The following is a 14,752-nucleotide window of genomic DNA, read 5'->3' as shown; positions in this document are numbered from 1 at the left end:
CCCCACACTTTTTGTTCTTTTATGTATTTTTCGTAGCTTGTACAGGTAGTCCTTGACTTACAACAGTAGAGTGGCTGTGGAAGAAACTGGGGAAGGGCACAGTCCGGCTGGGCAGAGCAATGGAGAGGTAGCACAAGAGAGAGGGAATTTGGAGGAAGATCCAGGCCCACTTCCTCTTCATCCTAGGGCATGCAGGGAAGAATGGAGAAGGGAGCAATGTGAGTTACAGGGGTTATGCGGGAGAAAAGGGCCCTGATTCCCTTCATTAGCACAGGATTTTAAAAGGGTGTTTGTGTACAGCACCTTGCTGGAAGCAAAGCGTGAATTATCTTTGTTTGACAAGTCTTATTTGGGTTCTGGTGTCCTCCCAACTGTGTGTTTTTGTTATCTTTTGAGTTCTGCAATTCCTTATCCTGCCCTGTCTGGTTAATTGCTGCAGCGTGGTTTGTTTTGTTTTTTTATTTATAATTTATATGTACGTTGGTTTCGGACTGAATTTCTTCCCTTTAAAGACTGTTCTTGGGAGAGTTTTCTTTTCTCCAGCCGATGATAACTGGACATTGGGAGCCAAGTTGGAGGAATTAAAGGAACTTTACCTACTTTTGTGACTTGGTTGCTTTTGTGCCATGCCCCGGGTCATCACAAGATTCTAGAAAAAGTGCAGAGAAGAGCAACAAAGATGATTAGGGGACTGGAGGATAAAACATATGGAGAATGGTTACAGGAATTGAGTATGTCTAATCTGATGAAAAGAAGGACCAGGGTGACATGAGAGCAGTGTTCCAATATCTCAGGGGATGCCCCAAAGAAGAGGGAGTCAAGCTATTCTCCAAAACACCTGAGGGCAGGACTGTCAAGCCTGAAATTGACATATGCATAGCTATTTTATTTAGCCTTATTATATATTCCTTTTCTTTCTTTTTCTTTGCTGGTTATGGGGGGAAGGGTTTCGGGCTTGCCACATTCCTAAACTGGGAGGAGTGGAGATAGAGAGTGTTGTTTAGGCTAGGTGGCTCTCCTTCCCGTGGGAACAAAAGCTGACCCTGCTCAGACCTGGAGGTGGAGATTGATGACACCAGGCAACATTGACTTACTTCTGTTGGAGAATGTGACTTTTGGGGGCTGTTTCTAATTTCCAATATTATGTGGTGTAATTTCGGGTTGTGTCAGATTGGGAATTCCAACAAACTTTGCCAATTTGATGCTTTCCTAAATAAAAGAAACTGATATGGAAGATGGACTTTTTTTTCTTTTTAAATGGATTTCATCACTTGGAAACCTGACACATGGAAACCAGAAACCATGGATGGAAACTAATCAAGGAGAGAAGCAACCTGGAACTAAGGAGAAATTTTCTGACAGTGAGAACAATTAACCAGTGGAATGTCTTGCCTCCAGAAGTGGTGAATCCTCCAACACTGGAAGTTTTTAAGAAGAGATTGGACAACCCTTTGTTTGAAGTGGTGTAGGATTTCCTGCCTGAGCAGGGGGTTGGACTAGAAGATCTCCAAGGTCCCTTCCAACTCTGCTGTTCTGTTCTGTTCTGTTCTGTTCTGTTCTGTTCTGTTCTATTCTATTCTATTCTACCCTACCCTACCCTACTCATATTCCTATTCCTATTCCTATTCCTACTCTACTCTACTCTACTCCTATTCCTACGCCTACTCCTACTCTACTCTACTCCTATTCTTGTTCCTATTCCTATTCCTATATCTGCCATTGGCAGAATAAGGTTGGGTTGGGTCACTCTAGGAAGGTTGTGGTGGGAGGAGAGCTCGTCCTGAGGAGTTTGCTAAGTCATTGGTTGGAGATTCCAGCACGTATCTTGGCAACCCTGAAGTTACCTAATTTCATCTTCGTCCCCAGATATTGCAGAAGAACGCATTTTAATTTGGTTCTCTGCTAGAATAAAAAGGGTGTTCTGAGAGTGGAGGACCATGGTTCCCCACCCTCATGGTCATGGAGTCTCTGCTCAGTTTTAGACTAATGCTGCTTGAACTTTGCAGAGGTTTAAAGTGGTTGGTTCTGACCTTCAGGGTTTATAAAGTGGTTGGTTCTGACCTTCAGTTCTGATCTTCAGGATTTAAAGTGGTTGGTTCTGACCTTCAGGATTTATACTGAAGGTATAAATAATATAAATAATTATATAAATAAGTAATGAGCCTCTGTGGCACAGTGGTTAGAGTGCAGTACTGCAGGCTACTTCTGCTGACTATTGGCTGCCTACAATTTGGCACTTCAAATCCCACCAGGCTCAAGGTTGACTCAGCCTTCCATCCTTTCGAGGTGGGTCAAATGAGGACCCAGATTGTTGGGGGCAAGAGGCTGACTCTGTAAACTGCTTTGAGAAGGCTGTAAAGCACTGTGAAGGGGTATATAAGTCTAAGTGCTATTGCTATTTAAAGTGGTTAGTTCTAGCCTTCAAGATTTAAAGTGGTTGGTTCTGACCTTCAGGATTTAAAGTTGTTAGTTCTGACCTTCAGCATTTAAAGTGGTTGGTTCTAGCCTTCGAAATCCTAAATACCCTGCTTATCAAAACTTCTGTTTCTCAGGTTAGTTTTCTGAACTTTAAAATCTGTATTTTTAGGCCTTAAATAAACTTGAAAGATGGTTCTATAGGGGCACTGAAGGAAACCTCCAACTGGGCTTTTAGGAAAGGAGATATGATTCCCCTCTACAGCCAGTTGCTTTTAAATGATATTTTCTTGGTTTTCCACGATAATATTATAATCATCCCACTTGGACAGAAAGGTGGCGTTGTACAGAAATTGGATGATTTCTCTGCTGTTTTTCCTTTAGCATTTATACCAGGACCGTACCTGCTGAAGTTAGTGGGAACTTGAGGTTGTGAGTCTTCTCGGTGTCTCCAGATTTACTGCTCAGCCCTCTGGGGATGTTTTCAGAGTCGGTGGGAGGAAACGGTTGGACTTGAGATCGGTTATCCTGCAAAGTTGCAAGAGGTTTGTTTCTTTTTCCTTAAAGCCCCTTCATGATTTCTGTGATTTATTCATTACTCTGCTCAAAACCAACTTTCAGGGGGACAATATTGCCAGGATTAAAAAGCGTAGCATCAAAATCAATAAAGGGTGCATTTGCTGGGCCTTCCCTGTTTTGTTGCAAAATTAAAGTTGGACAAGAATCAGGAGTTTTAAAAATGTACTTTTATCATTTTAGAGCAGTGATGGTGAACCTTTTTGTTGCGGTGTGCCAAAAGCATAATGCAATGCGCCCCGGGGCCCCCGCGCATGTATGTGTAACACCCCTGCCCCCTTACCTGAACTGTGCATGCATGCGCCTCCCAGCTGATTTTTGGCCCGTTTGAGGCTGTTTTCGCTCTTCTGGAGGCTCGAAGGAAGCCTGTGCAGCCTCGGGAGGCCAAAAAAACGGCCCTTCTAGAAATACCAGAAGTGCCTGTTTTCAGCCTCTGGAGGGTCTCTGGAGCCCAGGGGAGACCGTTTTCGCCCTCCTGAAGGCTCAAGGGAAGCCTTTGGAGCCTCAGGAGGCTGAAAATGGGCCTGTTTCGGCACTTCTAGCACTTTCCTCGAGCCTCCGGGAGGGTGAAAAAGGTCTCAAATGGGGTGACAATCAGCTGGGAGGCGTGTGCATGCGCAGTGCAGGTAAGTTTGACTGGGGCTCACGTGTCTGCACAAATAGCTCTGCGTGCCACCTGTGGCACATGTGCCATAGGTTCACCATTAAAGTTTTAGAGTTTATGCCCTGTTTCTCCTTCACCCTCCCAACTGCGCTATCTTTAGATCTTCTAAATGGCCCAGAAGGGACCAGACCTCCATGGTTGTGTGGTGCCCCCCCCCCCAGTGCAACCCCTTTCTCCTGCTGGGCCAGGTTACTCTCTGTAACAAAGCTAACCAATAATCGGGTTCATTAATAGAAATAGAAAAGGAGGGGTGCAAGTTTCCATGCTGGGAATCAGCTCAGCTCACCTTCCTTTCTCATACCACAACTTGTCCCTTCGATGATGAGGAAGATGATGATGATGATGTTATCCATTCAGTCGTGTCCGATTCTGGGCGATTCTGTGGGCCAGATCTCTTCGCATCTTCCAATCTTGTACAACATCTTCAAGTTGCTCCATGATCTGGCTGGCATCCGCTTTGATGGTATCCAGCCACCATATTCTCTGGTGGCCTTTTACCGCTTAATGGCTTTCTCCAGTGAATTCCCCCCTCCCTATGATATGGCCAAAATATTGTCCCTTTAGACCAGGGATGTCAAACTGGCGGCCTGCGGGCTGGATGTGTCATAATGCAGGCCACGTCCACCACAGCTCCGCGAAGGGGAAAAACATCACAAAATGTCACATGATGGCTATGTGACACCATGAGTTTGACACCCGTGCTTTAAAGGTAAAAGTAAAAGTTCCCCTCGTACATGCATGCTAGTCATTTCTGGCTCTAGGGGGCGCTGCTCATCTCCGTTACAAAGCCGAAGAGCCAGCGCTGTCTAAAGATGTCTCCGTGATCAGGTGGCTGGCATAACAAAACACCAAAGGCGTACAGAACGCTGTTACTTTCCCACCAAAGGGGTCCCTATTTTTCTACTTGCATTTTTTTTACATGCTTTCAAACTGCTAGGTTGGCAGAAGCTGGGACAAGTAATGGGAGCTCATTCCATAACGTGGCACTAGGGATTCAGACCGCTGAATTGCCAACCTTTCTGATGGACAAGCTCAGAGTCTTAGCCCCTGAGCCACCACATCCCTTTAAACCCATGCTTTCGACAATGCCAATTTCCTCTTATTATGTAATTGGTCTTAAATCCCTTCACACCCACCAGAGAACTAAGTCCAGCCTACCATGAATTCCATTGACTTTTATCTACCCTTGATTCGCGTTGACAGTTAGTGGTTTAGATTATTATTGAGAGCATTAAAAAACAATAAACCTGTGTACATTTCAACTGCCCAGACTCCTGTTTTCCTGAGCTTGATATTTTTATTCCCTTACTTTTAGGGCCTTGGTTCACCACAGAAAAAACTTACCGAATGCAGATTTGTCACAGACTGAAAGTTCTTGGTGGCTATTTGTGGGAAAAGTGCGTTTTGCTGAAGAGACTTCAAAGCAGTTGTCATCAAATTTGGTTTGGCTGGACAGTCCAGATGAGGGAGGGCATTGATGTTGCTATTTAATTTCTGAGGAAGAAATACAGAGTTAATTCCAGAGTGGTGCGATGGCCTAGAGAGGTACAGCTCTCGTCTCACAATCAGGAGGCTGTGAGTTCGATCCTAAGTAGAGGCTGATATTTCTCTCTCTGGGCACGCTGAGAATATATCTGCTGAATATAACTCCGCATTGGTGACAGGAAGGATATCCGGCCATTAAAACACTCTGCTAGCTCCATTCAGTTGCTCAGAGGGATTATGGGGTCATTAAAAGAGTTAATCCCAGCAGTTGGCTTTCATAATATATTATATGCACATTTTTGTAGAAGGTTTAGAAAACCACACAAAAGGTTCTCTGGTCAAGAGACCAGCCAGTTTTCTATGGTCCCAGCAGTTGGCCATCTCTTTGGACTCCTATGCAGATAGTCCTCGATTTACAACAGTTCATTTAGTGACCAAAGTTACAACGGCAACTTGAAAAAAGTGACGTGTGACCGTTTCTCACACTTGCAACATCTCAGTGGTCACGTGATCAAAATTCAGACGTTGGGCCACAGACTCATGTTTATGACCCTTGCAATATCCCGGAGTCATGGGATCCATTTTGGGGACCTTCTGACAAGCAAAGTCAACGGGGAATCCAGATCCATTTAACAACTGAGTTACTAACTCAAAAACTGCAGTGATTCACTTAGCAACCGTGGCAAGAAAGGTCATAAAATGGAGGCAAAACTCACTTATAGCAACCATTTCACTCAACCACATGAATGTTGGGCTCCTTTGTGGTTAGAAGTCAAGGACTTACCTGTAAATGGCCAAGCAAGGCTGGAGGTGGAAAAGAAGCAATGGCCTTTCATCTCTTGGATTTTCCATAAGGTTGAGAAAAAATCATTGTCAACTAAAAAATACTTCTTTGGTCTTTTTAGTTGCCAGCAGAAACGAAGGGGGGAAAGCAGTGCATTCCTTAAATGCTTCAGATAATTGCCTTGGCAGCCGAAGCTTCTGGCGCACAAAATTATTACTGGAGAGCATGATTGATGACTCTTGGCTACGGATGTGTCTCATTGGAGAACATACATCCAGAGGGTGGGGGGAAGACCAGGGTCAAGGGTGAAATGAATGATGTGTCAGAGTTGGCTGCAACCGGGAAATGCCGACATATCAACTCCTAATAAATCAAACTTTTTTACTCTGAGAGATGTGGCTAGAGACTTATGATTTGAATGGGGGTGCATGTTGGAGTCCTGACAGCCATCTCGCTTTATCGGTGAGATGGGCAAAAGGTGAATTCTGGGAATTGAAGTCCATACAGCTTAATAGTTGAGAAGCTTCAAACTATTGCTTTAAAGCAGGCGTCTCCAAACTAAAACTGCTTTAAACACTGTGGTATTCAGAAGGTTCTGATCAGTTCTGGAGAACCGGTAAATTCTGAGTAGTTCGGAGAACCGAAAAATCCCACCTCTGACTGGCCCTGCCCCCATCTATTCTCTGCCTCCCATTGAGTCCCAGCTGACGGGCTGGATTTTCTTTGGTTGCCCTGCACAGAAGAACGGAGCTGGAAAGCAGGTTAGTGGGGTGGGAAGGGAATGGGGATTTTGCAGTAACCTTCCCCCAGGAATGGGGAGGGAATGGGGATTGTGCAGTATCCTTCTTCTGCCACGCCCACCAAGCCACACCCACCAAGAAACACCATGCCCACAAGCCACACCACGCCCACCAAGCCACGCCCACAGAATCGGTAATAAACATTTTTGAATCCCACCACTGGCTTTAAAGCAGGATGTCTGCTAACCTGAGCCCTTGAAGACTTGTGGACTTCAACTCCCAGAATCCCTCAGCCAGCTGGCTGAGGGATTCTGGGAGCTGAAGTCCACAAGTCCTCAAGGGGGCCAAGTTTGAAGACACTCTGCTTGAAATACCCCATTAAGATGATCTTCATTGGAAGCCGTCACAGGGAGGCTTCTGTTGCCAACACACTCCTTCCTGCAAAGAATACCTGTCGGAAAATTCTATTGGCTCCACGGCGGCTACTCTCTTGAGATGGCAATTTAGGCCGAGTCAGTGCTTCTATCTAGGAAAAATGGAGAACAACGGCAAAGTTAGCACGGAAAATTATACCCTCATGACTTCGGCGCCTAGTACAGTTATGCTCATGAGAGGCACCCAAATTAGTAATAGATTTTTTGTGTTTTATGATTTAAAAAAAAAATACTCCTAAGAAATCCAATTCAACGTTTCTTGCGTAAGAGCTTCGACGTAGGTCTGAAGGGAGGGATCGAAATTCCTATCCCAACAGGAGGCGGGATGTTTGCTGTTCAAAAGTGTCAAGATAGTATATAAAATCATGCATTGCAATGTCCTACCTGCAAATGAATACTTCAGCTTCAACCATAACAATACAAGAGCAAACAATAGATACAAACTCAAGGTTAACCGCACCAAACTTGACTGCAGAAAATACGACTTCAGCAACAGAGCGGTCAATGTTTGGAATACTCTACTTGACTCTGTGGTTTCTTCCCCAAACCCCAAAAACTTTAACCTCAGACTGTCTACTATTGATGTTACCCCTTTTCTAAGAGGTCTGCAGGGGGCGTGCATAAGTGTATCAATGTGCCTACCGTCCCTGTCCTATTGTTTCTTTTTATTTTTCTTACATGTATCCATTTCATGTATTCAAAACTATATTTATTCTTATACCTGTATCTTGTAAACGATTGACAAATCAAATAAATACTAAAAAATGGAAGGAACCAACTAAGGAGTTGTCATCCAAATTTGCAAAAGAAGAGAAAGAAAACAGGGAAAGTTACCTCAGGCCCAAAATTATTCTTGAAGCGGCTCACTGGAAGGCTTGTTGGATTCCACATGCAAAGGATATAACCAGAAGTGGGCTGCTGGGGTTTGCAGGGGTTTGGGAGAGCCCCTAGCTAAGATTCTGTGCAGTTTGGAGAACCCCCAAATACCACTCCTGGCTGGCCCCGCCCACCCCTCCCTTCCTCTCCCCTCCCAGGAGTCCGTTTTGGATGCAGGTAAGTGAGTGCACATGCCAAGGCTCGGGGAGGATGAAAAACGGGCCTCCCAGAAGTTCGGGAAGGCTGGAAATGGACCCGTTTCTAGCTTCCAGAGAGCCTCCGGAGTCCGGGGAGGCCATTTTTGCCCTCCTAGAAGCTAGAGGAAAGCCTCCGGAGCCCGGGGAGGGCAAAAACATACTCCCCACTGTGATGTAGGAGGCCGATTAGGCCACGCCCACCATGGCTATGCCCACTCAGCAACTGGGCAGAGAACCTATTGCTAAAATTTTTGAAGCCCACCCCTGGATGTAACCCTGGATTATTGTATCTCAAATCTATTACAGGAATCTATTACACTCTGACTTACAACATCCATTGATTGACCATTGGGAAATTACAACAGCACTGAAAAAAGTAATGTATGACCATTTTTTCCACACTTACAACCGTTACAACATACCCCTGGTCACCTAATCAAAATTCAGACGCTTGGCAACTGACTCATGTTTATGACGGTGACAGCGTCCCCCTCGTCATCTGATCCCTTTTTGTGACCTTCTGACAAGTGAAGTCAATGGGTAAGCCAGATTCACTTAACAACTAGGAGGTCAACTTGTCCGCTGCAGTGATTCAATTAATAACAGAGGCAAGAAAAGTCATAAAATCGCCTTTTTCAGTGCTGCTGTAATTTCAAATGGTCGCTAAATGAACAGCAACGAATACAACCTGTACAAACTACCTGTATCTAAGAACTACCTGTATCTAAACAAAAGTAATTTTTGTATGCAGAAGAGAGGCTCTTGTTCTGACAATGATACAGATTTCTCTAAATTGAAATATTGTATTTATGGAGAAAAAGAAAACCATCACATGAAAACTACCGGTTTCCTGAATATTTCTCATTTAAAGAATAGGAGGATAGTTTAATCTGAATTCTCACCTTAGAATTTGGCAGTCCTATGTTTCCTTTCTTGAATTTGTGAGTCAGAGATGTATTTTCTTGAGAAATTACAGTTGGCACCTCCCTCTGTTTTTGGACTAAGGTTTTAGGCTCTGGTAGAGACTGCAGTGATAAACCAAATATATTTCAACCGTTATAGACTTTCAGCTTTTGGCTGAAGTAGACCAATTTTATGAACACCATTACTTCTAATATATGTTTTAATTAATACATTCTAAACAATACTTATTAATATTACATTAACATTATGGAGATTCTCAGTTATCCAGGTCATGGTTGTCCCAAAGGTGCTTTTTCAAGAAGCAACTTGTAATGACCTGGAGTATAACAAACGTAACAAAATCCAAAACGTACATAAATGTCCTTTAATGCCTCCAACGTGGCCCCACTGTTCAATAATTCTCAGCTGGAGGTAAAACTTACTCGAAAATAGTCTTTAAAAGAAAACAATACAGTCCGAACTTAATGAGCAGATAGAGGTGAAATAAAAAGCCCAAAGCAAACTACAATGAAGGAAATTCCACAACGGACCAGGATAAGTAATTACCAACTTCAAGGAGATAACAAGGCACAGTCTGTTGGAAGGACGCCAACCAAGATAACTTCAGCCCAAAATAAAACACACTTTGCTTCTGGCAACACTGTGTTGTAATCATCACTCTTATATACTATTCTCCCCAGCTGCAACTAATAAGAAGGATCATGGCCACTTCCTCTCTCGTAAGCCAAGTTGTTTCCTTCTCCGTTCCTCCTTGTGTGCCCTAGGATGCAGAGGGGATGGGCCTGGTTCTTCCTCTGACTACCCAGATAGCCCCTGCCCTTCCCCAGCCTTCTCCACAACCTCCAGAGCCACACTTCCACTCCCTGTTGGCTGTTCCTCCTCTCCCTCAGAGTCCAACTCTACCAAGGGCATGACACAACTGGACCTTCTTGTTTTTTCTTTTGAAGACATTTCACTTTTCATCCAAGAAGCTTGTCAACTCATAAAATATTTCTCTGTTCTTTTAGAGTTGCCAACAGAAAAGGAAGGGGGAGCAGTGCAGCAACTTGCAAACCAAAACTGCATATCCATAAATGTTTTCATAGATAGTTTCCAGGTGAGCGAAGTTTCTGCCGTGCAAAATTATAACTGGAGAGTATGAATGACTCTTGGCTATGAATGTGTCCCATTGGAGAATATGAATATCCACCCAGAGGGGTGGAAGAAAACCAGGGTCAAGGGTGACAATGAATGATGTGTCTCAGAGTTGGCTACACCCAGGCAGCGCCGGCATGTCTACTCCTAATAAATCTTCTTTAAGCTTTGAAAATCCAGCTAGAGAGTCATGATTTAAATGGGGGTAACTACCGGAGGCCTGACAAAGCTTCTTCAGCTCTAAATCCATCCTTCTGAAGAAACTTCTTGGATGAGAAGTGAAACATCTTGAGAGAAAAACCAAAAAGTCCAGTTGCCTCTTGAAAATGCACCTTTTGAGATTACATTAATACATTTACAAATACACGTTTCTTGAAAGCTGGATTTGGTGGAAAAGCAATGTGGGCTTGGTTAATAAAAAGTTCACAAGTCTTAAACTTGCCAAGTTTGAAGAACCTTTAGATGATAGATAGATAGATAGATAGATAGATAGATAGATAGATAGATAGATAGATAGATAGATAGATAGATAGATAGATAGGAAGAGGGAGAGGGGTCTTTCAAACTTGATAGCTTTAAGACTTGTGGACTTCAACTCCCAGAATTCCTGAGCTAACAGGACCGGAGGAGGAATTCTGGGAGTTGAAGTCCACAAGTCTTAAAGTCAAGTTTGAAGACCCCTGTTCTTTGCAGTTTGCATTATTTTGTCTTCATGAAAATTTGTAAAGTGTAATTTGTAAAATTAAGTGCTTAATTTGTAAAATTAAGTGTTTAAAAAGCACTTAAAGTTGGTCAAGTACGTAACTGATAAATCTAACTGCTTACCAGACCTATTTGGGTGTAATTTGTCTCGCATGCTGTTGATTCTAACTTGGTTTTGCTTGCTGTATAACACGTGTCTCCTTTAGGAGTCTTTCCTGTTTTTAAAGAGAGAAAGAGAACCGGTAGCTGCTTCATTAAATGTTACACAGGTTTGTTTGAAAATAAATTCCATACATTTGGATAGGACTGCCATCTGAACTGATTAATTTTTATTGCCCCCATTAAAAAAAAAGCCCTGAAATATTTCATCATTGTTTCTCTGCTGAAGATTTCAATCTAATTCAAGATTATTATTTTTATGTAGCTGGAAGCCCTTCAAAACACCCTTAATTTTTTAATTTTTTCTCAAAATTGGAAGGCAGAGGTCTCCAAACTTGGCAACTTTAAGACTTGTGGACTTCAACTCCCAGAATTCTCCAGACAGCACTCCCAGAATTCTGGGAGTTGAAGTCCAAAAGTCTTAAAGTTGCCAAGTTTGGGGACCCCTGTTGAAACGTATTACAAGCATCTATGTTGAAATTCAAATGAATAGATATTTGATATTTTCTACATTGCAAATCCAGACAACGTTCTTTTTTTTTTTTTTACATGTACATTAAATATTTTTTCAAGATTAGATTTTTTTTTTAAAAAAATCTTCCACTTTGCTGGACCAAGTTATGGATTTTTCCAAACTCAAGTCCTATTTCAAACTCAGACCAAGCTTCATAATTCTGTGAGGTTTAAATGTTATACACCAGGGAGTTCCAGATGTTATTTTAATATTTCTTACCTAAGATATTGTCCTTTTGTGACATATTAAAAAAAGACACTTGTTTTTCTGAATGAATGAATGAATGAACAAATGAATGTCTGAATGAATGAATCGGGGTTCTACTAATATATTAACTTTTGGGGTGCAGTTAAGGAAATGACTTTTGCCTTGACAAAAAAGGAGAACCCCATAGGGCAAGCTGCTTGACCTCTTCTTTCTAACCCTGTTTTTTTCAGTAACTGAAGACATCTTTGAATAAAGTTGAATAAAGTTTAGGCTGCAGCCACTCATTATTTTATTTTGGTAGATTAAGGTTACGGTTAGGGTTAGGGTTAGGGTTAGGGCTAAGGCTAAGGCTAAGGCTAAGGTTAAGGTTAAGGTTAAGGTAGGCTGGCATTTGCAAGTGGTGCTCTTTCTCATCTCTATCATCTATCTATCTATCCATCCATCCATCCATCCATCTATCTATCCATCCAGGGGTGGGATTCAAAAATCCCAACAACCGGTTCTCAGCCCGGTTGCTGGGTGGCGTGGGTATGGCCATGGTGAGCGTGGCCTACCTGAACTTCCAGGAGGGCCATTTTTTGTCTTCCCCAGAATCCAGAGGATTCCCTTCGGCCGCTGGGTCTGCCAAAACAGCCTCCCCCAGGCTCCAGAGGCCCTCCAGAAGCTGGAAAAAAGGCCTGTTTCTGGACTTCCGGAATTTCTGGGAGGGGCATTTTTTGCCCTCCCAGAGCCTTCGCACAGACCCCAAACGGGCCCTGCATCCAAAATGGGCCACATGGGGACTCCTGGGAGGCGAGGGGTGGGGTGAGCAGGGCCAGACAGTCAGTTCAACTACCAGTTGGGCAAACTAGATATAAATTTAACATCCAGCTCACCCAAACCGGCTGAATCCCACCTCTGAATCTCTCTTTCTCCCTCCCCCGCTCTTTCTCTATCCATCCATCTATCTATATCATCTATCTATATAATTTATTTCTGTCTGTCTGTCTATCTATATCATCTATTTATATCATTTATCTATCTGCCTTTCTGTTTCTCTGTGTCTCTGTATCTATCTAACTCGCTATCTCTCTCTCTCTATCTATATCTATCTATCTATCTATCTATCTATCTATCTATCTATCTATCTATCTATATCTCTATCTATCTATCATCTTTTTCCTGCCTTTATTATTTATTATAACTCAAAGTAGTGAACATATCGAACCTACCTTCCTCCTCCTGTTTTCCCCACAATAACAACCCTGTGAGGTGGGTTGGGCTGAGAGAGGATGACCGGTCCAAAGTCACTCAGTTGGCTTTCATGGCTTAGGATGAGACCTCATGGCCTCCTGCTTTCTATTCTGGTGCTTTAACCAGTATGGGTGAACAAATGAATGACTGAATGAACAAATGAATGAATGAATGAATTGGTGCTCTACTAATATATTAACTTTTGGTGTTCAGTTAAGGAATTATCTCTCTTGCCTTGACAGAAAAGGAGATTCTGGCTCTATGCAATGTCCTGAGGCATTACTAAGACAAAAGGCCTCAGGGATATCATACAGAGCCAAAGGCAAATACTAATTATGCTTAGAACTGATGCCACCTGTGGGATCCCCATTTTGTTCCCCATGGAACAAAAAATAAACACTGGTGGGACCCAAAGCCTTCAGTGATTCAAAATGTTTAGGGAAGGTTGAAAATGAAACCATGTCATCTCGATGCGTTTGGGATTCAAAATTGCCTCACCGCAGGGCTCAACGTGTCCTGATCCGATTCTACTTTTTCCTCCATCTTGATTGGGATTGTGAACAGTGGCACTTAGCTCCCTTTCCTAGAAGAAGGGACAGTGCAGTGCATCAAAACGACTGACCCATAACATTTTCAAAAGTTTGTTCAAAGGAACTGTTGTGTTGTGTTGTCTCCTTGCCTACTTTGAGGTGTCTTTCCGTTACAAACTTTCCATGGGACTTCATCGTGTCTTCCTTCATTTTTCCTTCCTACCTCATGAGAATGTGCCACCATTTTGTTCTCTTCCTTTGGAAGTTTGAACCAAGAATTCCTTGGCCAAATCTGGCAAAGAAATATGTAGACCTGTCAAGCATGCTGGCCATGTGCTGCCCTGAATTAAGAAGGCCATGTTTCTATGTTGGTTAGTCCAGAGGTCGCCAACCTTTTGGACCTCAGGGACCACCAAACTCATAATTTTAAATCCTGCAGACCAGAGACCCTGGGGAAATCCCCAAAAAAGTCTGCAGAAAATTCCCCAACCTGTTTTCCTACCGATCAATCATTCTTTATTTGGGATTGCAGGATACCCTCTCCAGGAGGAGAAAGAGAGAGAGAGAGAAAGTTTTGGCTTCATGCAAGGAAAGCAGCAGAAGCAGCAGAAGTCTTTCTTTCTCTCCCCCCAAACTCCACCAGAAAAGAGTCTTTGTGAGACTTGTCATGCCGGTGCAGCCTCTTGGAGCAGGATGCCTTTCAGGGTCCCAAAGACTCATTTCTGGCAGAGTTTGGGGAAGAGAAAGAAAGACTGCTTTCCTTGTGTGCAGCCAAAAACAGAAGAAAGAAGCGGAAAGAAGCAGCCCGGTAGCCAGGCCAGGCATGTGGGGCGAGTGGGGCAAGTTCCCCCCTCTGCCCTTTCCCTCCTCCCTTCACTACCTTGTGTTGTTTGCAATGCAAGCGATGCAAGCCTTGTGTTCCCGTGGGCCATGTGGGGGGTGCAGCCTTGTGTTCCCGCACAGCCTGGATTAATTGCTTTTGGGGGTGACATTTCTCTGCGGACCACCAAAATTTTCTCACGGACCACCAGTGGTCCCCGACCCACTGGTTGGCAACCACTGGGTTAGTCTGTATGCTACAATGGCACTGGGGGAAAAATAGCTCACAAATGTAGCAATTCTCTGAACAAGGTTGTAAAATGCAAATTGTCAAGCCCCCGAATTTTGATCTCAGGACT

General features: G+C 43.4%; 1 protein-coding gene across 1 annotated transcript in view; it reads right to left on the bottom strand.

Annotated features, from left to right (window-relative positions):
* Positions 1 to 14,752, bottom strand: part of DYRK4 (dual specificity tyrosine phosphorylation regulated kinase 4) — a 47,501-nt gene that overhangs the window by 26,671 nt on the left and 6,078 nt on the right. Inside the window, exons 3-8 of the mRNA XM_087935514.1 lie at positions 13,543 to 13,627; positions 11,055 to 11,146; positions 9,074 to 9,196; positions 7,116 to 7,190; positions 5,000 to 5,149; positions 2,820 to 2,943 (exon numbers count right to left, since the gene is read on the bottom strand). Of these exons, the coding sequence (XP_087791640.1) occupies positions 2,820 to 2,943; positions 5,000 to 5,149; positions 7,116 to 7,190; positions 9,074 to 9,196; positions 11,055 to 11,146; positions 13,543 to 13,627 (649 nt within the window). The remainder of the gene's footprint in view (positions 1 to 2,819; positions 2,944 to 4,999; positions 5,150 to 7,115; positions 7,191 to 9,073; positions 9,197 to 11,054; positions 11,147 to 13,542; positions 13,628 to 14,752) is intronic.

Source organism: Pseudonaja textilis, chromosome 5, assembly GCF_049901715.1.
Source record: "Pseudonaja textilis isolate UNSWEBS1 chromosome 5, rPseTex1.2, whole genome shotgun sequence".
Taxonomy (NCBI): Eukaryota; Metazoa; Chordata; class Lepidosauria; order Squamata; family Elapidae; genus Pseudonaja; species Pseudonaja textilis.
The sequence above is the reverse complement of the archived record's forward strand: the minus strand, read 5'-3'. Positions and strand labels throughout refer to the sequence as shown.